The 27,535-nt window shown below is 42.0% G+C and overlaps 1 protein-coding gene across 1 annotated transcript in view; it reads left to right on the top strand.

Moving 5' to 3' along the window:
• The window catches only part of TWSG1 (twisted gastrulation BMP signaling modulator 1), a 71,179-nt gene that overhangs the window by 35,235 nt on the left and 8,409 nt on the right, over positions 1 to 27,535 (top strand). Inside the window, exon 4 of the mRNA XM_077492454.1 lies at positions 5,613 to 5,885. Within this exon, the coding sequence (XP_077348580.1) occupies positions 5,613 to 5,885 (273 nt within the window). The remainder of the gene's footprint in view (positions 1 to 5,612; positions 5,886 to 27,535) is intronic.

Here is a 27,535-nt window from a genome sequence, read left to right as displayed (position 1 = left end):
TTTCAAATAAATAATTAAAAACACCTGTTAATGAAATGCAGATAAACACGATTTACCGCGTTTACACGTTGTTACAGGTTTTTGGTGTTTCAAATGCCACTGAACATCCATTCTGAATGCGTTTTTTTTTTCAAAAAATGCTTCTAAACTCAACTGCCTGGAAATGACTATAAATAACCCTGTGGACAAAATAATGCTCCTAAATGTCCGTTTACCAGCAGCAGTGTACAAGAAGCCTTAGCGTTTTAAATACTTTTTCCCTCTGTCATTCCATTTTATTACACATAATGTAATTGCTGAACTTACCTCTCACACCAGACCTCTCAGCTTGCTGCAGAGCTGAGAGGTCTGGTGTGAGATCTTATTGTTGGAATTCTCAGTAGATACTCAAGTCAGTAGCTGAGTTTGTTTGGTGTTGGTTGGGACATATTTGGTCCCCGAGGTATCACCGCCCTCAAGTGTGGGGAACATCGGTCGGCGACTATCGGCCCACTCACCTCTATCCAGGATTAAGTACGCCTATAAGAGGATTCTACACCGCGATCTTTTCATCAGAAGTTGGAATGTAATCCTCTGGGATTACAAGCTCTTTAGACTCACTGTCGTAGGGCATGCGGGTCCAACATTTCTGGTAAGAGTATCCATCTTATATCTGTAGTGTTACATCCTCAGATATTTCTACAGACAAACAGATTGCCGTGGATGGTCTCCTTGCTGCCTTGATCCAAGGTCTACATGAGAAGATTGGTCACTCTTTGTCCTCTTGTATAGATTGATGAACGGATAATACTTTATCTTTCAGGACTCACGTTATGTGATCCCACTGTTATTATATTATCTATGCATTGCTGTATTAATATAGCACTAGTGAATACAACTGGCACAGACTGTTGTTTACACTTATTTTACAATAAGTGAAAAACTTCCCTTTTTTTTTTTTCTAGCACGGGTTGTTCATACTCGCTTTAAATTTGCCTTCAGGTTTTTGAGTTTTTATTTTTTCAGCGCTACATTTATTGTCTTCACATTTATTATAACTTTGTTTGAGTGTTAGCTGCTAGCTTCATCCAAGTAGTGCAGTGTTTTGCTTTTTTGTTATAATTTCAACATTTAGGGTTGAATTGACCATATATCATTTGAGCGCGTGTTGTTGAAAGTAAGCTAAGCTCCGTGCTATTGCTGTCTCCTCCTGTAAACAAAAATGAACTTATTAATGTGTTTTTGTTTAACAGCATTGTTTTAATCAGTTTCTTCTACCCCTTTTTTTTTTTTTTTTTTTTTTACATACTAATTTTCTTAGCTGTAATGAGTCACTATACGAATATACACCCCTGAAACAGATTCTACACCATTCCCTGAGAAGTGTATAGGAATTGATGTGGCAGAGATCAAATTTTTTTTAAGTCAACCAAAAATCTTGGCATGATTGAATGCAGGTGACTCTGCCAAGTGCCAGACTAGCATCCGCCCTCAGGGCCTGTTACAGGCTGTGCACTTTTCTTTCGCCAGATGTGCAGAGTTATGAGCTGACATCACTGCTTACAAAAACACAGGCTCTAGCTGCACTTTCATTACACCTCCTGTCATTAGCACTTCCTGTTTCCAATGTTCTTTTGGTTGGATTTGTTTTCTGTTTATATAGACCTCCACTTTTCTTTTACTAATTAAATATGTTCAACAAAGTTTTTTTTTTTTTTTTTTTTTATAAAGCCATTTTTTAATAGCATAAAGAATAAAGAAGGCAGTGTAACAATAATTAAAGCAAACCTAAATTCAACTAGTAAAGATTTGCTGCCTTGACATAAGGAACATTTAGAAATGATAAACGTGTCTAAGCAGTGCTCTGAAAGAATTTACATTTGTCTTAACTTCTGAAAAACAACATTGTACTTCCTGTGCCTTAAACGTCATAGCTGTAAATCTGCAGTGTGAGATCATATAAGGCACTGTAGCTGAGTGCTAGCCCCATATGATTTGTGGTGTGATTTAGTAAGGTTACTGCTGTGCTGCTCACTAGTCTCCTTGCTAAAAAGAGGCTGTATCTGAGAACCTGCATTGCAAGAATCTCTTTGCATTTGCTTCATCTATTTAGTGTCTGTACTTTCTGCAACTTTCCCGCTGCTTCTTGCACTGACACAAGGATGCAAAGCCCTTCCTCCACACAGAGACTTGTATGCGGTATTGGTCCTGCTTTTAAGTTGGTTTCACTGTGTGTCCCAGGAAGTGAACTACATCGCTCTTCTAGTGTTTAATGAAGTGTCACATTGGTGGGCAGAGTCTAAACCAGGGGTCACAAAATGGTGGCCCTCCAGCTGTTGCAGAACTACAATTCCCATGAGGCATTGCAAGGCTGACAGTTACAAGCATGACTCCAATAGGCAGAGGCATGATGGGACTTGTAGTTCTGCAACAGCTGGAGGGCCACCAGTTTGAGACCCCTGGTCTAAACCATTGAATATCAGAGTCCTGCTGCCTTGTTTGTACAGTGACCAGAGGCGGAAATTTTAATTTGCAAACGCCACCCACTAGTGTGACTCTATTGATTCGCTACTGGGCGAGAGGAGGAGCTTGCTTCGTGTTCTTGTAGTCCAGCTGCAGCTGCAAAGGGTGCAAGGCACTTTATAGCAGAGAGGAGGAGAACTGATTGTGGCAAAGCGGATCTTTTGAAATTGTAAGTAGGTGTCCCTTACAGAAAGTAAAGATCCACTTACAGAAAAGTGTTCGTTCCTTCTTACTGTGCATTTCAGTCCTATGAGAAGTGATGGTGCTGGGGAAGAAGGGGGGAGCATAAATGAGGGCCATTAGGGGCACTATTTGTGGATGAAGGAGGCAGATTGGGGGTGCTGTGTCTTTTTTTTTTTTTTTTTTTTTCTTGTGTGTGGTGGAAAGGAGGGAATTGTGGACTTTTTTCTGTTTCCTGCAACTGAGCTGCAGAATAATGGTATGTCACCCCTGGAGACTCCCTACTGGTCCCCTGCACTCTGCACTCTACACTTTACACAACCCTCATCCTTGCACTCTGTGCATTATGAACCACTGACCCTTGCACTCTGAGTGGAACACCCCTCACTCAGAATATTACACATGCCTGAAACTTGCACTCTTTACACAATACACACCACTTATCCCTGCACTCTGTGTGTGTTTATGTACTCCTGACCCCTGTACAAGCCTAGCTAAAATCCTTCCCTGTGTCCCTCCCCTACCTTACTCCTTACTCCCTACCTTACATCTTTTCTTTACTCTCCCAATCCCCTCTTTGCCGACCCTTCCCCCTGCACTCTTGAAATGTTGCTGGTTTCCTTTGTGTATTTGCCATGATATATCACTGCAGGATACTAGCACGGATTATCTTAAAAAGCAGGATATCGGCAAATGGTATCTTGACCAGCATATTCCCAATATACAAGATGCTGCAAGTGAGCGGGGCTACACATCCAAGTAGTAAATTGAATGGCAATAAACAAACACTGCTACATTTTCCTGCAAATAGACCACATGGGGACCTATAGACCAGCTAATGCACAGCAGCAGCTAGGGTATAAACCCTTTAGTCATAAAATCATCTTTACTGAAGGGTACAGTTTTGGTCACTCATTCAAATAACATCCTCTTGCCTGCCTCTTCACCATCAATCTTATACAATTACGGATTTTTTTTTTTTATATATATAAATGGCAAAAATGCATGACATACCATGTAAAATGTGCTTTAAATTGCAAAAAAGCTATGAACAATGTATGAAAGCATGCTTGGATAGATTTGATGTGACCTTAATGCGCATTGATATGCTTTTAGATGTGTTTTCGTGCTTTTCTGTTGATTTCCATGGGCCCCTCATGTAACTCAAAGGTGTCAGTAAGTCCCTATAGTGGCAATTCCATGTACATACATTAGATATACAACAGAAGATAAACTCAAGTTCAGTTCAGCTTTCTCACAAAATAATTCAGATATAGTACAATTTTCAAATACCGTAACATAAATTGAGTTTAGCTCAACATTTGACTATATTCCAAAATGCAAATACTGTTTTTCTCTTTTTCACACTATCTTAACTACATAAATACTAAAGCAATTTATGAATGCCCAACATCAAATGCTGACTATTTCTACTCATTATATTCTGTGTTGGATGTTGGATGTTGTAGCAATATTGGGGGTCCCACTTTCCCCCTACAAATATGGTATCAGGTTTCTTGGTTATAGAAAGCTATACTAACTTGGTTTACTTGTGGTGCCACCTGCTGATGAATTTTAGTTTTGCATGGCAACGTAAAAATATTCTCCCATGGAAACTATTTTTTTTCCAGTTGAACTTTTAGTTTAGCAATTACAGCAAACTGATGGAATTTACTGCCTTGTCGGATAGCAGTCTTCCATTTTAAAGTAACTGTCACTGTCGGGTCAAAGGTAAGATAAAGGCAGCCCACAGAAAATATTATTATTATACAGGATGCCAATAGTTTGCGCAGCGCTTTACAAGACAGGGACAGACAGTACAGTTGCACTACACTTCAATACAGGAGGGATCAGAGGGTCCCGCTCATTAGAGCTTAAAATCTAGAAGGGAGGATGCTATGTATACTTACCATTCTGGCTGCCAGAGTGTTAATACTATGTTAATGTGTTAATACTATGGGGTTTATTTACTAAAGGCAAATTCACTTTGCACGTGCACTTGGAAATACAGTCCCTGTAGATCTGAGGGGGACATGCAAGGAAAATAGAATTTTTGCTTGTAAATGATTGGATGATAAAATCAGCAGAGCTTCCCCTCATTTCAGATCTTCCCCTCAGATCTAAAGCGACTGCACTTCTAAGTGCACTTGTAGTGCAAAGTGGATTTGCCTTTAGTAAATCAACCCCTGTGCCTCTTTGTTGATCCTTGGGCCACTGTAAATGCATGAGCTGATGGGGGGGGGGGGGGGGACTATAGAATGTATCAGGGAAATAGGTACAGTATTTGAAACTTGCAGTGAACCATTAACACACAGGCTGCCGGAGAAGTAAGCACTGCTTTGTGTAGCTCCACCCACCAGCTTGTCTGTCCTATAGTGTCATATTAGTTGGTGAGCAGAACCACAAAGCACAGTGATGAGCAGGTATTTAACACACCCAGAAGTGTCTGATACCTGTGGCAGCTGGAGATGAACAATAAGCCAAGGTATAAACACATGCTGTAAAGAGAAATGCTGTATAGCACATTTTACAGGATGCTTTTATTTTGCTTTTGACCCTGAAGTGACAGGATCACTTTACCACTCTGGCCAGGCAAATCTAGCAAGATTGTGATATTTTATGCACATCCTGATGGCAGGGACTAGTTGTTTCTTTGCATGTGCAGGTTAACGTTTTATTTTGATAGAATGTTGCTTAGTTACTTTCTTTTATTCCCTTGAAACAGATGCATATTTTCAGTGGACAGAAAAGTTAGTATGCTGTATTCATGCAAAGAATGAAAAGATTAAAATAGAATATAATATAATGTCACTTTGTGAACATGTGTATAAAATGTATTAACTGTCAAATTGGCCTGATGAACATATTAAAGTCTTTTAGTATAAGAATGAATCTGTACATGAAATAAGTTGTTTTGCATTCCTTCCTAGGAATGTGCAATCCCAGAAATTACAGTGACACTCCCCCAACCTCCAAGAGCACGGTTGAGGAACTTCATGATCCCATCCCATCTCTGTTTCGGGCACTAACAGAGGTAGATGGCATAAAGCAACTTAACTGGAACATTGTTTCTTTCCCTGCGGTAGAAGAACTTTCTCATCATGAAAACCTGGTCTCCTTTCTGGATTCAGTAAATCAGCCACAACACCAGAATGTATCAGTGCCTCAAAATGGGGCCCATGTGGTTCACAGCAATGATAAAGGTATGTACAGTCAACTTTGAGCATTAGTGTGTTGTTGTTGTGTGTGTGTGTTTGTTTGTTTTTTTTTTTTGTATTTTTTATTTTTTTTTTGTATTTTTTATTTTATACATTTCCATTTTTGTCATGAATACATTTTAAACCACCTAAATCTGTGTTCATCCTTTTTAGGAACAGCTTCCAACAGTTATAGGAGCTGAACAGTATTTCTTAGTTGTACGATACACGGGCTCTTTATGGCTGGCTCACTTCCTGCAAGGTCATGCTGCGCACTTTACTTTACTGTACTGTAGTGACTGTTCTGGCCAGCGGAGCCTTGTGCTTTTAAAGCACAGTGCATTTTTTTTTCCCCCCTGTAACTGTTCTTTTCCATGCATCACAGCCAAGCTGTGGTGTGGGACGAAGAAATGCTGACATTGTTTAAGATTTCCACACCACAGCTCACCCGAAGGCTGCATTTTAGTGTAAACAGGGCACATCGAATTGTTTTTTGTGTGCCTTTAAAACACTGATATCCACACAAGTTAATTGGTCACTGGCAAAGAAGGCCTCAGGGGCAACTCCTTATATAACCCCTCCCACTCTCAGCTAGCCGGATTTTGCTTGTGTGCCTAGGTGATGACTTCTTGTCAATCCTTACAGAAGGTTACCTTCTGCCAATGGCTGTTTCTCTCTCTCTCTCTGATGATTCTTTCACCAAGGTTATTCTCCTGCCCAAATTCCTGCTGCACCATAGCTATTGTGGCTTCTAATGCAAATTCTGGATAAGTTGATTCCTTTGCAGAGCTTTGGGGAACTGTTCCAGAGCCTGCTGGATGGAAGAAGCGGGGATGACCTGTGATGCTGATGTTCACTGGATCCTGCTGTAGGCACTCCCCTTGGTACATAGCGCAAACGCATAACTTTAACTGCAGGATGCATTACAGGTCTAGGGTCATGGTTTGCCAGCAGCAGAGCCCTGTCCCTGAAGACCCTGGCTGTGGTATGCCCATTGTGGAGGGTGCAGCTCAGAAAATTTTTATGCCCGGGGAGCCTTTCCTCTCCCAATCTCCTTTGCAATATGTGGGAGCAGATGACCACATTTCCAGTGATCGCGGATGAGAGCTGGGAGTGTTTATTTTTTCCCCAAATTGGTAATAGTTTACTTTCATTTTGCGCCTATGATGGCGCTATTGCACCTGCGAGACCTCCCCCATGTGGCACCTAGTGCACTTGTGTGACCTAGGTACTTACTGTGTCTGAGTCACCGCAAGGTATCCAGCATGGAGTCTTTCAAATTGTTTAAACCAGCCAAGGCTTTTTCACTCCCTGTCCTAATATGGGACCTCGCCTCAGCTGGAGAAAATTTTTACTTTTTCGAAATGCTTCACTCGGTGTACCCTGTTGAGGAAAGTTTCTCGTTTAAACATTTTATTAGGTAGCCATCACATACAGCTTGACAGAAATGAGAGGTAGCAAGAGTCCCCATGCAGGGAGAGTTGAAGAAAAATTCACAATTAACAAGGCGGATCAAGATAACAGTGCCTCCTAGAGTGGTGAACACTGAATTAGCAGTGGGGATCCAGCAAGTGATGTCGTTTTTTTTTTTTGTTTGTTTTTTACGTTAAACATGTGTTGTTTATTGAACAGTATTGCAGAGATTACAGTCACAGTAGAAAGCACCGAACATTCAAAAGGTGCTGCGTCATAGCCATAACAGTACATAAAGAAATATTTCTTCATCGCAATAGACAATAGGTATCATAGCTGAGCAAAGTTATATCACAGACATGTCATCTATTGCAACAGTACTCCAAAGTTCCTAATTACACGTGCCAGCCTCTTGCAACCACCTATCCCAGATTTTATTGTATTTAGCTGGGCATCCCCTATTTTTATATATGAATTTTTTTATATGGGAGTGTTAGATTAACTTCCCGTTTCCAATCTTCTACCTTGGGTGGAAGGGGTCTCATCCACTGTCTAGCTATCACTTTTCTAGCAGAAAACAAGGTTTCCTGTAGGAAAGTCTTGGTAAATTTATCCAGTACTTCGGGAAATATCCCTAGGAGACAGGGTTTGGGGTCGAGAGCCAAGGGTGAACCCATGACGTCGTGTAGAAAGGATACTATTTGTTTCCAAAGTTCCTGGAGTTTGGGGCAAGACCAGATAAGGTGGAAGAAAGTCCCGGTCTCAAGGGTACATATCGGGCATAACACAGATTGATTTGTATTATATTTGGCGGTCCTAAGGGGGGTGAGGTATGCTCTATGAACTATGTAAATTTGAGAGAGCCTATCTTGGAGCCTGGGGGACACCATCTTGCACGTTTCCAGAGCCTCCTCCCATTCCTCGTCTGTCAGCTCACCTACATCACCCTCCCAACGAGACTTTAAAGCATAAAGTGATGTCTTTTAACAACATTTTAAAAAACAGTAGGGATGTACAATGTAAAAGACCTGGCAACTGAATGGTCCACCCCAGCCATAGCTTAGGGAGTAAAAAGGATCAAGCAGTGTTGAATGTACACCGTAAATGTCAAGAAGGTTAAAGAGAATATAAAAAATGGGAAAGAGGGGGGGCCTGAAAGGAAAAAGGTTTCTAGGTAAATGGGCAGTTCCTGTGCTAGATCAGGTCAATTCATGTCTCAGTAAGACTCTCAAGATCCCCATTGAGTGTAATTGTGTGTTTAGAGACCTGGAAACAGGAGGTTAGTTGCCCTCTTTTAAAATTCTCCTTTCCTTGGTGGGCAGAGGGAGGGGGGAGGGGGAGACCACTGTTAGTCTTCCGGTCTTAGAAAATTCAAACCTGGGTCCAACATCCAGCAGATCGTTGTGCACACTCTCTAGAGCTTTGGAAGGATCCTCAATCTCAGGATATCTTCACTGGACCCATCTCACAGATTGAAGTGCATGGGCCTGACACTGGACAAGCCTTTCCCCGTGATCTTCCTGCCTTGAGGAAAACATCTGTCCCTTCGCTCTCATGCCTAGGTCCTCTGGGCACAGGGGAAACATTTAATTCATCCTTGCATTATGGTCTTAAGCCTATAGGTTGCCGCTTCAAGGGTGTGTGGTATGCTCAGTTTAACTTCAGGCCATTGCAACTCAACATTCTGGCAGCTTGGGACAAATAAACATGTTCCTTTGGACTGCTCCATGCATCTTACAAGACCAGGCTCTCCACAGCATGGTAGATTTCCAAACCAGTACTGGAGTCAGGTATGCCATTTCCTCCAAGATCATGGAAGGTTCTCGCGATTGAGTCGTCCTAGATGTCCTCTCGGTGCAGAAGATTTTATTGTTGGAACAATTTGATTCTCTTCAACGCTGAGTGGAGTTGATCCTCCCTTGGATAGAACTTCAGGTTTTGGCCCTGTCTGCTGTCTACATCCCAGGCATGGAGAATTGGTAGGCTGACTTTTTTCACTTGTCAGCACCTATATCTTGGGGAATTTACTCTACATTCGAGGAGGAGGGTTACCAGACATAGATATGCTTGAGTCAAGATTGCAATGCTTTACAGGCTTAAAAAAAAAAAGCACTTTTTTTTTTTTTTTCCTGCAAAAAAAAGTGCATTTATTCTTTTTAGAAAAAATAAAATAAAATGTGAATTGCATAATTAGTCAGGTTGAAAAAAGACACAAGTCCATCCAGTTCAACCTTAAAAACAAATAAATAAAATAAAAAATAATCGTACAATCCAATATACCCAATTTTATGACCACAATTGATCCAGGGAAAGCAAAAAAAAAAAACCCAGCAGAGCATGCTCCAATTTGCTACAGAGGCAATTGGATTTTCCCTGGATCAGCTTTACCTATAAATGTTAGTACCCAGTTATATTATGTACATTCAGGAAAGTATCCAGGCCTTTCTTAAAGCAATCTACTGAACTGGCCAGAACCACTTCTGGTGGGAGTCTATTCCACATTTTCACAGCTCTTACTGTGAAGAAACCTTTCCATATTTGAAGATGAAATCTTTTTTTCCTCTAGACGTAAAGAGTGCCCCTGTGTCCTCTGGGTTGACCGTACAGAGAATAACTCAACGTCAAGTTCACTATATGGACCCCTTATATATTTCAACATGTTGATCATATCCCCCCTTATTCTCCTCTTAAGAGTGAATACATTTAGTTCCTCTAATCTTTCCTTCTAGCTGAGCTCCTCCATGCCTCTTATCAGTTTGGTTTGCCCTTCTCTGCACTTTCTCCAGTTCCCCGATATCCTTTTTGAGAACTGGTGCCAAAACTGAACTGCATATTCCAGGTGAGGCCTTATTATTGATTTGAACAGGGGCAAAATTATATCTGTCTCTCTCTGGAGTCCATACCTCTCTTAATAAAAGAAAGGACTTTGCTGGCTTTGGAAACAGCAGCTTGGCATTGCATGCTATTATTGAGCTTATGATCTACCAAAACCCCCGGATCCTTCTCCACTATGGATTCCCCCAGTTGTACTCCCCCCCCCCCCCCCCCCCCCCCCCTAGCATGTATGATGCATGCATATTCTTAGCCCCCAAGTGCATAACTTTATATTTATCAACATTAAACCTCATCTGCCACATAGTTGCCCAATTAGACAGAGCATTGAGGTCGGCTCGTAATTGGAGACATCCTGTAAGGATGTTATTCCACTGCATATCTTGGTGTCATCTGCAAAGAAAGAAATGTTACTTTTGATCCCAGACCCGATATAATTTATAAAGATGTTAAAAAGTAAGGGTCCCAGCACTGAACCTTGGGGTACACCACTGATTACCTTAGACCATTCAGAGTAAGAATCCTTAATCACTACTCTCTGAATTCTGTCTTTTTTTTTTTTTTAGACAATTTTCTATCCATTTACAAACTGATATTAATAAAGCTCTTGTACAGGATATCGTACACATCCCTTGTCGGTCCTCACTTGTAAAGCGGGTTTTCTTATCTCTGCTGAGGGTCTCGGATTTGGCAGCCTTCTCCTATAGGGAACCCTTTTTGGTGTTGAACAATGACAATGTTTTCTTGAGGCCTAAGGCCTCTTTCCTCCCAAAGGTGGTTTCCTCTCTTCATTCCTGAGGGTTTCCCTACTTTTTGCTCCTCCTCTTTCTAGGTGCATCAGACAAATTATCATTCAAGCTTATGGTTTGAAGGATAGGGCTCCCCTCATACCTGTTAAGGCACACTTTATCAGATCTGTTAGTACTTCATTGGCTTTTCAACATGAGACCTCTTTTTCACCATCTGCTGATGACTAAAGAACCTGCGTCTTGTACTGTAAGACTAACAAAATAGGATTTTTGATTTACTAGTATAATCCATTTCTGCTGATTGCTGGGGGGGGTATCTAGGATGTAGAGGGGTCATAGTGCTGGGGAGGCATCAATCTAGCAGATATATTATATGCACAGGACAGCTTTACTTTATGTATGTAGTATTTTCCCCACTGTTTTTGCTGTACAGAATGATTGTTCATGTAGTTAATGCAGAGCTCCACCCAAAAGGAGAAGCTCCGTTTGTCTGCCTCCCACCTACTTGATGTCCATTTCTGGGGTCCCTCAGCAGCTCTTGCGACTCTTCCCCGCATTGGATAACATCTTTGGAGAAGCGCTCTCCCGAGGGGGTTACCTTGCGGGTGCGCTCTCGAGTCCAGCATTCGACATCCATAGAAGCCAAATGCAGGACTCGGCCCGGCCCTTACGCCTGTGTCATTGGATTTAATTGATAGCAGCGGGAGCCAATGGCTGCACTGCTATCAATCTATCCAATCAAAACCAAATTGACCTCCTTTTTTTCCGACAAAATGAGCTTTCTTTTGGTGGTATTTGATCACCTCTGCGTTTTTTATTTATTTAAATTTTTTTGCACTATAACCAAAAAAGCAAAAATTTTGAAAAAAAACACATTATTTTTTCATTTTTGCTATAAATAAATATTCCCCAAAAATATATAAAAAAAAAATTTATTCAGTTTAGGCCAATATGTATTCTTCTTCTACATGTTTTTGGTAAAAAAAATCACTAAGCGTATATTGATTGGTTTGTGCAAAGGTTATAGCGTCTACAAAATAGGGGATCGTTTTATGGCATTTTATTACTTTTTTTATTTTATTTTTACTAGTGATGCCGGCGATCTGCTTTTTTTTTTTTTTAAATAGGGACTGCGACATTATGGCAGACACATCGGACAATTTTGACACATTTTTGGGACCATTGGCATTAACACAGCGATCAATGCTATAAAAATGCATTGATTACTGTAAAAATGTCACTGGCAGTGAAGGGGTTAAAACTAGGGGAGATCAAGGGGTTAATGTGTTCCTTAGTGTGTGTTCTAACTGAAGGGGGGAGGGAACTGTGGAGGGGAGAACGATCTGTCTGTTCTCCCCTCAGAGAACCGGAACCTGTGTGTATACACACACACAGATCCTGGTATTCCGTGTGTCGGTGGTGATCATGACTGCCGGGCGAGCGTCTCGAGTTGCCACAGGGCAAAGCGAGTTATATAACGTTGTTTCGTCCAGCCTTGCTATTCTGCCGCAGTACAACTGCGGCGGCTGGTCAGCAAGTGGTTAATGCATAGGATGCATTAAGGCAAAAAAACACAAGCCTTTACAACCCCTTTTAACAACTTCAGCCCCGGAAGGATTTACCCCCTTCCTGACCAGAGCGTTTTTTGCTATTTGGCACTACGTCGCTTCCACTGACAATCGCACGGTCGTACGCCGTGGCTCCCAAACAAAATTGACGTGTGTTTTTTTTTTTTCCCCACAAATAGCTTTCTTTTGGTGGTATTTGACCTCTGCGGTTTTTATTTTTTGCGCTATAAACAAAAAAAGGGCGACAATTTTGAAAAAACATTTTTTAATTTTTGCTATAATAAATACCCCCAAAAAATATATTAAACTTTTTTTTTTTTTTACTCAGTTTAGGCCAATACGTATTTTTGATTTAAAAAAAAAATTGCGTCTACAAAATAGGGGATGGTTTTATGGCATTTTTATTGCTAAATTTTTTTTTTTTACTTGTAATGGCGATCATTGATTTTTATTGCGCCATTATGGTGGACGCATCAGACGATATTGACACATTTTTGGGACCATTGGCATTAATACAGCGATCGATGCTATAAAAATGTCACTGGCAGTGAAGGGGTTAGCCACTAGGGGGCGGGGAGGGGTTAAGTGTATCATAGGGGCGTGTTTCTAACTGGGGGCATGGCTGTGTGTGACATCACACTGATTGCTGCTCCCGATGACGGGGAGCAGACGGTCAGTGTGCTGTCAATAGGCAGAATGGGGAGATGCTGTTTACATCGGCATCTCCCCGTTCTTGAGCTCCGTGACACGATCGTGGGTAAGACACAATCGCGCCGACACGGCGGGAAATTCAAAGTAACGTACGGGTACGTTGCTTTGCCCAGCCGTGCCATTCTGCCGACGTACAGGAGCCGGCCGGGAACCGGTTAAAGCAAAACTTCACGTAAAAGGGGAACTACATTTTCATTTATGTAAATGTTGATTCTCTCTTTTGCTTATTCCATAGGATTGCAGGCTGCAATATTCCAATAAAAACAAAAACCATCAAAAGAAATGGAGTAAACACTTTATTGGTTTAAATAACAAAATTAATTCATAAAATCTTTCAAGATATGCATTTGAAGCAATAAATCGGTCCTCATGACTCAAGCATAAATTAATCAAAATTATTAAACGACAGCCCCCCCTTTAAAACAAGGTGACAATCCTCTTAAAATGCCAGCGACGAAGGGAGGGAAGCGTCCAGTGTTGCTGCCGACCACTGAGTGAAGACTGCTGATAGTAAAAACCCCTTTTTATAGGGGATTTGAAGATTCTGGAAGGTCCTGGAAGAAACTAGAAGGGCAATAAAATAATATAATAACAGAAGGCATACTTAAAGGGGCAATCTAAAATACACTGATGCTTAGGCAAAATGCTGTTGTCATTTTAAGCAATAGGAAAGCAGCCACAAGCCCATGAAAAGTGAGCCCAAATGAATTGAGCCTCCTTTTTCCCATTCTGCTGTGCACAAGTGAAGCAAGCAGCTAATGAAGGTACTGATTACTTTGTGTGCATTGTATGGAATTTAAACAGTTGTCATGATCACAACAGTATGGTTAAAGTGTAACAGATAAAATCAGACCCATTGCTTTCAGTGGTTTTCCAAGCTGTAGCTGCATTGCCATGAAAATGAGGTCTTCATGCTCAGACATAAGCAAAGAGTTTCCATGCCTGCCCACATCGGAGGGTAACTGCAGAAGTTTTCCTGTTTATTATTGAAAATGGAGAACCGATTAACCTTTTCTCTACTTCAGATTTCACACTGCATCCACTCCAGGAAGCTGAAACAGTGTTCATGCTTCACAAGCACTAATAAAACACAAATCACAGACTTCAAAATTAGTGAAAGAATCCGCATTCCGGTTAAGTGACTGCAGCAGGAGATCCATGAACAGTTTGTTAGATCCCCTGCTGTGGAAAATTGTGCCCCCCCCCCCCCCCCACCGACTAATATTAAACCCACAACTGTTTAAAAGGGTAGATAAAAGAAGAAAAAACATAATACAGACAGCACATTGTCGGCTGTTTCAAAGCGGTAGTGCAATGATATATCGGCTGAGATTCTGGCAGGGTTATAGCTACATGATCTTTACTTTTAATGGCTGCAAAAGGAGGTACATACCAGAGCTATCTCTCCTGTGCAATCAGCACCAGTCTTTCTTTGTAAATGTTCTCTGTGCATATATAATAAACTTCACCAATGAATCCCAGGTGTACAATTCTAAAACCATTAACATTTTTAAATATGAAGTTGACTGTGCCTGGAAACCAGGTGCACATTTTGTTCCCTCATTAATGGTATATATTTAACTTGTAATCTATGTAGATTTCTATGGGTGATTGAGCAGCAAGTTTTAATCAGATGAGCTATACAGAATTTGACTTGTGTTCTATATACAGTATATGTTTATTGTTCAGATAAAGTCAGCATCTCAGTGTATTTAAACTGCTAAAGCGGCTTATATCACCATTGACACGTCAATACCATCCTTGTAACTGAGATGAGTTGAGAGCAATATCAGGCCTGCTTTTTATGGCTGGTTTTAGGTAAATGTTGTTTTCAAAGCTTGACTTTGACAAGATGAACAAAAACTGTTGAAGTGTTCTAAAGAGTACAGGTGCACCTTTTTGACAGCAGCATTGTTACTCTTGTGGGAGGGAGTGTTATATGGACTAGCAGGTTTAGATACACTAACAAACTGAAGCTGAACTACAGCTAACACTTTATAAGAAGTCACAGGAAATCATTTTCTTCCTTGTGGGATAAAGGTTTTAAATAAAAGCTGATCATTGTAAACACCACTGACAGTGGCAATTGGTTTGTTTCAACACTGACACATCTGCAGAACAGCTTGTTCTGTTAAAAAAGAACACTTGGTGCCGGCTCACACAGCAGAGGCTTTAAAGTCGTCCGAATCTGAAGCTGCCCCGCACAGCGCAACCTTAGCGCAGCTTGCAAGCTGCTTCTTTAACAGAATGCAAGCTGCTCCAAAGTCACCCCCAAGTAAATACAGGAACCTTTTTCTAAGTCGGAGCGACTTGAACTGTTCCATTGCACTGCATGGAGCGCGACTTGTTAGACGGCTAAGTCGCCTAACAGGTCACCTCAGTGTGAACTGACACTTGCTGTCTGGATCACCAGGAGAAAATAAAAGGAAGCAAATGCAGCCACAAGAATTTTTTGTAAGCTGCATTTTCTATGTGTGGTCATTTGTATCAACTTTTATGATCAACGCATTTAGCATGCTAGTCTGCTTTAAGCTTGGAAGCCATTAACCTTTTTAATGTATTTTTATAGGGCTTTGGAAGCATAAATGCATGTGACCAAATTTAAAAAAAAAATGTAAATGCTTCAGAAGTATCTGGCTATGGGGATGTAGACGGGAACTTCAGGAATTTGACAGAACACATTGACATGTGAGATCATTGTAAAATGACCTTATATTTAGATGGATATTTGTAAGTAACGGTAATCATGTGCATGCTATTTACTATATTGGCTAAAATGTCTAGATCTGACCACCTATTGCTTCTTTTGTAAATGTAGAGGTGAACAATTTATGGAATATTTTGGCAATGTGTGTATGCATAAAGGCTCATTTGCATCTGGTTTCTTCAATCTTGCATAAGATGTAATTGGAAGAATTTGAACTCTGGCACCATAAATGTTCACTTTTGCTGTAAGGTTGGTCTAATAATCTCACCACAATTGGAGTTGGCACCATTGCAAGGTTAAGTGTTAGAGGTTAATAGTTGGATTGGGTTAAGGGGAGGCCAAGATTAAGTGTAAGAGACCATTTTATACTATTGCATTATCGCGCATTACATTTGCTGTTGGGGTACGTTGTCCACTGCAGTAGCAGCCATGCACTTGCTTTAACCCCTTGTATACTGCAGTGCTTATAAATGTACATTGACAAGGAGTTGCCACAAACCTCTTAGGCCGCGTACACACGGGCGGACTGTTCGCCCAACTTAGTTTGTCAAACAATCCGACAAACAGTCCGCTCAAAATTTGCATGAGCGGACTTGACCACACACGATGAACGAACAGTCCGCTGAAAGCGTGCGCGATGACGTGAACGGCACGTACGACGGGACTAGAAAAACGACGTCCTATACACTGCAATGCAACCTTCGGCGTGTAAATTCTTTCTGAGCATGTGCGGAACTTAGTTTGACGAACAAGCCTACACACGAGCGGACTGTCCGCTCAAACCAAGTTTCAGCGGACTGTCTTACGGGAATTCAAAAAAACTTTGTTCGTCAGACTGTCCGCTGAAACTGTCCACTGAAGCCCACACACGAGCGGACTGTCCGCTGAAACACTGTTCAGCGGACAAAGTTGGGCGAACAGTCCGCCCGTGTGTACGCGGCCTTACACTCTTTATTAGAAGGCCTATCATCCTTGCATGAAAGGCTATGTGGTTGGAAAACCTTTTTGTGACCTGATCGTTGTTATCTGCAGTGCTTCATAGATAGCTGGATTGTTAGCCCTGCTGAAATGCAGGTATGGGCCAGTAATGTCCATAAGCCGATTAAAAGAAACTTGTCATTAAAGAAATGTGGATAATTACTTCCAGAAATGTTAGTTGCTTGGCTGTTATGCTGAACCTTTTCCTACTATACTTGGTCTGAATCAGTAAACTGGAAAGCATTAAAGACTGTTAACATACTAGCTTGTAAACTCACATTTTAGGATGCAGTTCAATAATGGTAAAAATCATTTCTCCTGATCATCTTATTTTAATGATTGAATTAATCAGAATTTCCTCATGTTGTTCTAAGATGTAGTGTAAGCAGCCTATGTACTCACTGTCCATCCTTGTATGGACAGGATGCCTAACCCTGAGTATAGGCCAGTTTCAGTAATGTTGGCTTGGCCACCACTAATCAGGAAGGAGTGTATAAAATAAAGGGCTCCTTCACCCTGAGAAGAGACTTGCGATTTTCTTCACTAGATAGATGAAGGGCACCGCTAGGGGGCATAGAACATAATTTCCATATGCCCCAATCCCATTACAACACTGGTCTAATACGTGGTGTAGTGTTGAAAAATGTAGCATGTCCTGCATTTTTCCACAGCATATCACGACACAGCAGCGCAGTACGGTTAAATAGGTGTCACTACAGGGGTTGATTTGCTAAAACTAGAGAGTGCAAAATCTAGTGCAACTGTGCATGGAAGCCAGTCTGCTTCTAACTTGTTCAATTAAGCTTTGACACATAAAACCTGGAAGCTGATTGGTTTCTCTCCAGAGCCGCAGCAGATTTTGCACTCTCCAGTTTTAGTAAATCCCCACCCTATGTGACACTTCAAATAAAGTAAAAACAAAGTAGTGTGATTTGCTCAAAGATGTATATCACAGTTCCCTGCTGGAATTCACTTTTGACAGCTGCTTGCATGGTAAAATGCAGTGTTTTACTGTGGGGGCCAGTGTGAAAGAGCCCTTACAATATACTGTACATGTTTAAAATATGTCATAAATGCAATGTTACAAGCAGATCATAAACTAGGATAACAGCCTTACTTGGGAACCAAGCAAAATGAGCATGGTTTTTACCTAGTAATCTTCTTGGATCATGAACCACAGGTTTGCAGTAGTTGTGACAACTGGCATGAACCTAATAAGGTGACCGACATGGCCAGTGAGGTGCCAGATGAAGGGTGTGTAGTAGCATGTATGGCAGTTGAAGTGGGATGTATGAAAACAGCTAGAGTTGAGGAACAGCACATCATTGTTTTATGAAAACAAGCCAGTAGATAGAGAAGAGAAATTGGCACAGAACTGTAGTTGGTAGACAAGTCAAAATTTCTGCCTCGTGGATACAAAGCGTGGGCAGGTGACGCGTATACACAGTCGCTAGATCTTCATTTCAAAAATGTAGTCCCATGACAATGTGCATCGCATAGATATGGTAATTATAAAAGATTTTCATTGTCAGTTTAGCTCCCCTTTAGTTCCAATTTTATATTCTGCTTTTAGGTCTGACATTTCAAAACTGTCTGTTTTGGGCATAAGACCAAACACATAACCTGAATCTAACCTTACACAACCAAGTATAAACCTCAAGTGTGATCTATACTATCACTATAACAAATGCTCTGTTATATTATCAGGGTAGCAGCAATATCATCCCATATATCAAAACAAACATGAAATGACATTTTTATCACCTGTGGTTCAGTGTGCCAATGATTAGCTCTGAAAAAGGTATGCAGATCTGCTGCACCTGTATCGAAAACATTCCTATTGGATGCTTTCTTCTGCTGTGCACTAGACTTCCTTTTTTATTTAATCCTGGTGGTATATGTTTATATTATTTCCCAGAGGGATACCTGAAATTTTAACAATTTGCAGCTCATTGCATAGAGAAGATTAATGGTTAGATGCATCATATTAAAGTCTTTTTACTGGGGACATCTCTGTAAACAAAAAGGGAAAAACCTGAAAGGCATGTACTGTATTTGTTGTTGTTTCTAAATGTATTTTTACATAGAGAGTAAAATTATATAAATTGGAACATCTTGGGTGTATGACTGTTAAGCAATTGTAAATATTAGCCAGGAAAATGATCTAGATTCGTAAAGCAGCTAAAGGTTTTTTTTATTTATTTATTTTTTCTTTTGCCTACTGGTTACTATCACCCCCTTCCTGCCTAGGCCAATTTTCAGCTCGCAGCACTGTCAGCACTGTCACCACTGTCACACTTTGAATGACAATTGATTGGTCATACAACACTGTATTTTTTATTTTTTTTGGTTGAGACAGAGCTTTCTTTTGGCATCACCACTGGGGGTTTTATTTTTTGCTAAATATATGTAAAAATTTTCGAAAATTAAAACGCGAAACAAATAAAACCCTTTGTAGCGGAGAGTAGGAGCACTCAGAAAGCTTTTTATTTAACGGTAGCAGGGTTAACTCGGACAGGTAGCAGCTATCACAGCCAGGAAAGAGAGTCAGGAATACAGTATAAATGCACAGCGGGGTAGCAGAGTCCGTGTTAATAAAGGGTAATATGTGCCAGGCTGGCCAAACAAAGGAAGTAAGAGTTCTAGCAAGTAGGGGTAGTCTGTGCTCAGTCTTGGATACATAAGAATAAAGTTCGCTCTACTCGCAGCCTAAGTGATCACAGGGTTAATCCACGCTCAGGATGGCACACAGCCAAGGGTATTCCAGTCCCTGGATGGAGGCTGCAGGACTGACAAACACACACCTGCCTTTCTTCCAGCACATGTTTCAACATAACAAAATCCCTCAGACACACTTCGCTCCCACCCTTGGAAACAGGGCGAGTTAAACTGTCCAATGCCACATAGGTCAGGTGGGGCTGCTGGAGGAGTTCCCCCCCCTCCCTCCACATGCTATAATTTTCTTCCAAGGCATACACAAGCAATGGAATACAACTACACCCCAAACAATCCCAGCAAGGGACAGCTCTCTTGGGTGTAAGGGGACAAGGAGAGGCAGAGAATGTGACACCCTTTTTCTTATAAAATGTTAGCAATTTTTTTTTTTCTTAATGTGCGATGATGAGGCTGCACTCATGAGGTGGCACTGATGAGGCTGCATCAATGGGATACTAATTAGTGGCCATACTGACTTTCCAGAAAGTAGCGGCTCTAGGACTGCTCAGACCCGACTCAGTTGCAGTCTGAGCCCCTGCAAGGTGGTGTCTTGCTCGGGGCAGATGCTGTTCCCGTTCAGAGCTGCCAGTTCCTGCTTCAGGGAGTCTCCCCGGACAACTCGATGTAGAACTGCAGCCAGCGGGAGGAAGGATACAGACACACGGGGATACTTCCAGCCAGAGATCCAACCTGCCCCTGTCAGCGCCACTCCTCCTACAACCCTACCTGCACTCTTACCCTGCACTTGCAGTCCCTGTCTCCACCAGGGATGCTTGGACAGGAATTGTGCAAGAGGCCACCCTCATCTTAGGCTCCACAGTAGGGTATGTGACAGTTCTGTACTTTATAAGAAGTCATATAAATAGATTCATTCTTGATACATGTGTACGCTGCCTATATGGAAGTAATGTCTTTCACCTCTTGTGTAAGTGCTAAACCTACATTTTATAATTAAAATTCAAAAAACGTTACCTATAAATAGCAGGAACTTTTCATGGGGACTGAAAAATATTGTCTAATGTAGAAGATCAAGGACCTGTTGTGAAATCAACCAGCCAGATTCATTTTGAATTCTGACTTGCACAAATCAGTTTGCTCATACATGTATAGGAATAGTTGCCAGGCAACTTCCTTTTTAATTACGTTCTTTTCTACTGATGGCATCTTTAATATGGTATCTGCCAACGCTTATGAAGACTGAAATTCAATTTTAACAAGCATTTAAAGTGGTTGTAAAGGTATTTAAAAACAAAAACAAAAAACAAACATGTTATACTTGCCTCCACTGTGCAGCTAGTTTTGCACAGAGTGGCCCCGAACCTGGTCTTCTGGGGTCCCTCGGCGGCTGTCTTGGCTTCTCCCCGCAAGTACTTCTCACGTTCATGCTAGCTCCCTCGCATGGTGAGAAGTACTTGCGGGTGTGCTCCCGTGATGCAGCCAGCGGCTATAGCCGCTAACTGTATCGCTCGGCCCCGCCCCCAGCACGCCACGTCTTTGGATGTGATGGATAGAATGCATTAAGGTGAAAAAAACTTTTACCTTTACAACCCCTTTAAGTATGCCCGCCTGTTCCTGGGTCATATACAGCTCTGTACCAGGTTTTGGTTGATATGTCATTTCAGCTGTCTGCACTCAGTCACATTGTGATATGGCCCACCTATAGCAAACCACCCTTTTTATTTTTCTGTAGTGAGTTTTCAGAGTGTTCCTTTTGGGTTCTCAGTATAAACAAACCCTATCCTGCCAGCTCACCTTCCTGTAAGAGTGGGGCTGTCTCATAGAAAACATTCTTTCCACTGCTTTGCCCTGTAGTTAGTGCAGTGAGGACATGAGAAATAAGGATGGCTGTTGCTAAGATTCATAGTCTGGTTGGAAGCAAGAAGGAAGAGAATTGTACTCTGAACTACTCCCACCAGAAAAGGAGCTGTAGTGGATGCACCACATTTTTTTTTTTTCTTGGTATAAAATACAGGTATAAAAAAACAATTGTACTAAACTGTCTCCATTTATAGACAATTTGTCTTCTGACTAATGCCTAATAATGCTTAAACACTTTGTGCTTGCTTGGTATCCCTTTCCAGCCTTATGCAGATCAACTAGGTACTCTTTATCGTATGTCTTCAGAGAGCTCCTTTTTGTGAGGCATGGTTCACATCAGCTGCTGCTGCTTATGAACAGTAATCTTAAAAAGTGTCTTATCAATCATATTTACTCTAAACCACACCTCCAAACTAATTTTTATTATTAGACTTCAGTTGTGCTAACAATTTCAATTGGCTTTCATTGAAGTAATTTATGGGTTCACTTACTTTCCACTTAACAATTATATGCCACTTTGTGTTGGTCTAGCACAGAAAATCCCCAAAAAATAGATTTGTTTTTTTTGGTTGTAACATGACAAAATGTGGAAAATTTCAGGGGGTATGAGTACTTTTGTCAAATAAAACTAAAGAATTTCCAAGCTCAACTTGCCAACCAGCCTGTGAGCAACCGAATTAAAGTGCAGGAACACACTGAACACCCAGCACATTGCACAATGGCAGCAAAGGAGTCAGTGTGTTGCCTGACCAATATGTCAACAGTTGAGGGTTGGGCTCCCTCCAGTCATCTGCCCTTCATCTATCCATCAGAATACATGTGCTCCCATTGCGGAGACTCTTCAAAGTTAGAGTTAAGGCCTGCAAGATACAGGGTGCCTTGCTGTGGTCTGCAGCTTACGCATGTATTTGCAAATGTGTGCAACTAGACCCCTGTTTTAAACGCATACTGTTAGACAGGTTAATTCGGTTGGTCGCAGACTGGTTGGTAAGTTGAGCTTGGAAATGCTTTGGTTTTATTTGACATGCGTTTGCCCTTCCAGTGCTTGTATCGTATGAATACTTTTACAATGCACTATATCTCATTACATCACATATTGGCCTATTAAGATCTGTCACTAGAAGAAAAAAACTTGTTGAATCCCCCAGGGTTTTGTGTGCTTGTCCTTATTAAAATCCAAGCAGTGGAATTGAATCCCCTCCTTATCCTGGAATTAGCTGCACTCCAGTGCGATCTTTCACCTGCTGTGTCTATCGGACACCGCCGATGACAGATTACTGTACCGGCCTGCTGCTGGTACCATATGATCACTGTGGCCAATCACAGCAGATCACATGACATTTGTACACCATGAAAAGCTTTGATTCATGCCTTTCATTGGGTACTATTTAGAGCTGCACGATTAATCATTAAGAATCAAGATCATGATTCTTCCCCCTTCAGAATCTTAACAAAGCATTTTCCAGATTCAGCAAGCTTTTTTCTTCTAAAAGCAAAAGCAAATCCTTCAATTCGCCTTTGCGTGAGGTTGTTAGGAATGATGGTTGCTTCATTCGAAGAAGTCCCCTATGCCCAGTTCCATTCAAGACTGTTGCAAAACAGAATCCTCTCTGCTTGGAACAAGACGATCCAAGCTTTGGACTTGCCACTGCGGCTGTCCCCAAGAGTGTCTCAAAGCCTCAGTTGGTGGTTAAGAAACCAGAATTTTCTGAATCCTTCAGACCAATAATCTGGAAAGTAGTAACGACAGACTGGGGAGCGATACTAGAGGAAACGACTATCTAGGGACAGTGGTCAAAACTCAAAAGAACCCTGCCCATCAACATCCTAGAGATTCGGGGCAGTGTATCTGGCTCTGAAAACCTGGACCTCCCCAGGTTGAAGAATTGTCCAGTCCGGATTTAATTCGGCAATGCCACGGCTGTGGCCTGTATCAATCACCAGGGGGGCACTAAGAGTCTCTCGGCTCAGAGAGAGGTGAACCATATCCTAATTTGGGCAGAAAGGAATGTCCCATCCCTATTGGCAGTTTTCATTCTAGGAGTAGAAAATTGGCAGGCTGACTATCTAAGTCACCAGCAGTTATTCCCAGGGGAATGGTCTCTTCACCCCGAAGTGTTTCAGGCAGTTTGCCAAAGACACAGATCTTCTAGTGTCCAGATTCAGACGTTGGTCAACTTTGTGTCCAGAACAAGGGATCCACTGGCATAGGGAACAGATGTGCTGGTAACCCTGTGGGATCAGTTTTCACTGATCTACACTTTGCCCCGTTACAGTTGCTGCCCCAACTTCCTTGCAGGATCAAGCTGAAAAGAAAGCCAATAATTCTGGTAGCACCAGCATGGCCTAGAAGGTCATGATATGCAGAGATCGTAAAGATGGCAGTGGAGGGTCCTTGGCCTCTCCCACTAAGGCCAGACCTGCTATCATAAGGGCCGATATTCTATCCTACTTTACGAACGCTAAATTTAACGACTTGGCTATTGAAATACACATTATGAAGAAGCGTGGGCTTTCCAGGTCTTTTATCTCAACTTTTGCAAGGGAACCGGTTTCCAGAGCTGTATATTATAGAGTTGGGAAAGTTTACGTTTCCTGGTGTGAATCCAAGGGTTGGCACCCTCTGAGATATATTATAGGCAGAATCCTTGCCTTTCTACATTTGGGCGTAGAGATGAAGTTGGCCCTAAGTACTATTAAGGGCCAAGTCTCAGCCTTATTGGTTTTATTTCAAAGACCGCTTGCTACGCATTTATGCAAGGGGTGATGCGGATTAATCTGCCAGTTAAATCCAGTTTAACCCCTTGGGACTTGAATTTAGTTTTGTCGGTGTTATAAAAACCACCATTCAAACCATTACAGGTTCCTAAAGCCCCATACACACTATCAGATTTTCTGCTAATTTTTGTCTTCAGATTTACCAAAACCATGTAGTACAAGGACCTGCCTGATTGCATACAAATTGAAACTCCTAAGGTTTGACCTCATATTATATGGTTTTGGTAAATCTGAAGACAAAAACCAGCAGAAAATCTGATAGTGTGTATGGGGCTTTAGTCCTTCTGACTAGGAAGCTGATATTGTTGGTTGCTATATCCTCAGAAAGGAGGGTTTCGGAATTGGCTGCTCGCTCTTGTAAAGAGCCATATTTGATTATTCACGAGGACAGAGTGGTGTTAGACCTTCGTCCAGGCTTTTTGCCAAAAGTGGTTTCAGGAGTTCATCTGAACGAAGATATTGTCCTGCCATCGTTTTTCCCAAAACCATGTTCCAGGGAAGAAAAATCACTACATTGTCAGTCTTGATGTAGTGAGAGCAGTGGAAATCTATTCAAAGAAAACTGCTCAGATTCGTATGACTGATGTCTTATTTATTTTGCCAGAAGGTCCTAAAAGGACAGGCAGCGTCGAAATCCACTGTTGCTAAGTGGATTCGGCAAGTTATAATTCAAACTTATGATTTAAGGGTTGAGATTCCCCCTATTCAAGTTAAGGCCCATTCTACCAGAGCGGTTAGTGCTGCTTAGGCAGTGCGTCACCAGGCCTCCTTTGCTCAGATCTGCAAGGCCGCAACTTGGTCTTTGGTCCATACATTCACAAAATTTTACCAAGTGGATGTACGAAGGAATGAGGATATCGCCTTCAGGCGCAGTGTGCTGCAGGCAGCAGTATAAGTCCTCAAGGTCTGGGGGTGCCCTACAGGTTGTGTCTTCCTCCCCTCAAGTAGCATTGCTATGGGACGTCCCACTAAGTAAATACTTAACGCTCTGTGTCCTATGATATGCGATAAAAAAATAGGATTTTTATAACATGCTTTTCTTGGAGTACATCATAGGACACAGAGGTCTCGTCCCTCTTTTCTTTTAGGGGGTTTAAGTATATTGCTTGGCTACAAAAACTGAGGTACTCCTGGAAGGAGGAGGGATTATATAGGGGAGTCAACTTCCTGTATTTGGTGTGCCAATGCCAACACCTGAAGGTAGCTATAACCCACTAAGTAAATACTTAAAGCGGGAGTCCGCCGGGACTCCGCATTTTATTTTTTTTTATTTTTATTTTTTAAAGTCAGCAGCTACAAATACTGCAGCTGCTGACTTTTAAAATAGTGAGACTTACCTGTCCAGCGCGCCCGCCATGTCGGCACCCGAAGCCGATCTCTAGATCGTCTCTCGGGTGCTGCCGCCGCCATCTTGGGTATGGGAATCAGGAAATGGAGCCTTTCGGCTTCATTTCCTGGTTCCCTACTGCGCATGCGCGAGTCGCGCTGCGCAATAAGGATGGTCCCCGCTGCCTCTGGGATCTGTGTGTTTCCCAGCAGGCAGCGGGGCACTTGTGGAAAGGGGCGTAATCTACGCCCCTTTCCGCAGAGAGCTATCCCGGAAGTGGGTGCAGATACCTGTACTGTACAGGTATCTGCACCTCCCTCCCCCCTGAAAGGTGCCAATTGTGGCGCCGGAGGGGGGGAGGGTTCCGATGAGCGGAAGGTCCACTTTAGGGTGGACCTCCGCTTTAAGGCTCTGTGTCCTATGATGTACTCCAAGAAAAGGATTTTACATGTAAGCTGTTATAAAAATCCTATTTTAATGCCCTGGATGAGGGAAGGAGATTCTCGCCCAAGATTTGATGGAACATGGCGGCCCCGTCTGTCCTCCTTTTGATGCTGTGAAGTTGTCCTGTCCCCTTAGCAGAAAAACACCCCCATAATGTTTCCACCTTAATGTTTGGGGATGGTGTTCTTGGGGTCATAGGCAGCATTCCTCCTCCTCCAAACACAGCGAGTTGAGCTGATGCCAACAAGCTTGATGTTGGACTCATCTGACCACAACACTTTCGTTCTCCTCTGAATCATTCAGATGTTCATTAACAAACTTCATACAGGCCTATACGTGCACTTTCTTGAGCAGAGGACCTTGCAGGTGCTGCAGGATTTCAGTCCTTCACGGTGTAGTGTGTTTACCAATTGTTTTCTGCCTTGACATAATTGACAAGATTCTCCTGTGTCATTCTTGGGCTGATTCCTCTCCGTTCTCGTGATCTTTGAAACTCCACGAGGTGAGATTATGCATGGAACCCCAGACCAAGGAAGATTGTCAGTTATTTTGCGTTTCTTCTATTTGGGAATAATTGCACCAACTGTTGTCACCCTCTCACCAAGTTGCTTGGCAATTGGTCTTGTAGCCCATTCCAGCCTTGTGTAGGCCTACTATCTCTTGTCCCTGACATCCTTGGGCAGCTCTTTTTGGTCTTTGCCATAGTGGAGAGATTGGAATCTGATTGCTTCTGAGGACAGGTGTCTCAGCTTGTTACCTGTATAAAAGACACCTGGGAGCCAGAAATCTTGCTGATAGGCGATCAAATACTTATTTCATTCATTAAAATGCAAATCCATTTATAACTTTTTTGAAATGCGTGTTTCTAGATAATTTTGTTATTCTGTCTCTCACTGTTTAAAATAAACCTGCCATTAAAATGATACACAAATCATTTCTTTGTAAGTAGGCAAATGTACAAAATCAGCAGGGGCTCAAATACTTGTGTATGATACTTGTAGCTGATGTGTGTGTCTGTGTGGTTTTTTATTTTTTATTTTTTTTTTAGCTGAAAATGCAAATGTCCATTGAGTTTAACCAAATCCTCATTTTTCTTTTTACCATTTCAAACAAGGACTATGAAGAAAAATAAACACTCTTTCCATTACTTAAAAATGTATGTACCGTATATACTCGAGTATAGGCCGACCCGAATATAAGCCGAGGCCCCCAATTTACCCCAGAAAAACTGGGAAACTTATTGACTCGTGTATAAGCCGAGGGTGAGACATGCCTGTCCATCCCTGTGTGTGTGTCCGTCCATCCCTGTGTGTGTGTCCGTCCATCCCTGTGTGTGTGTCCGTCCATCCATCCCTGTGTGTGTCCATCCATCCATCCCTGTGTGTGTGTCCATCCATCCATCCCTGTGTGTGTGTCCATCCATCCATCCCTGTGTGTGTGTCCATCCATCCATCCCTGTGTGTGTGTCCATCCATCCATCCCTGTGTGTGTGTCCATCCATCCATCCCTGTGTGTGTGTCCATCCATCCATCCCTGTGTGTGTGTCCATCCATCCCTGTGTGTGTGTGTGTCCATCCATCCATCCCTGTGTGTGTGTCCATCCATCCATCCCTGTG

This window comes from Lithobates pipiens, unplaced genomic scaffold (genome assembly GCF_037356315.1).
Source record: "Lithobates pipiens isolate NorthernLeopardFrog02 unplaced genomic scaffold, aLitPip1_a1.2 Scaffold_19, whole genome shotgun sequence".
Lineage (NCBI taxonomy): Eukaryota > Metazoa > Chordata > Amphibia > Anura > Ranidae > Lithobates > Lithobates pipiens.
This window is presented reverse-complemented; position numbering and strand designations above follow the sequence as displayed.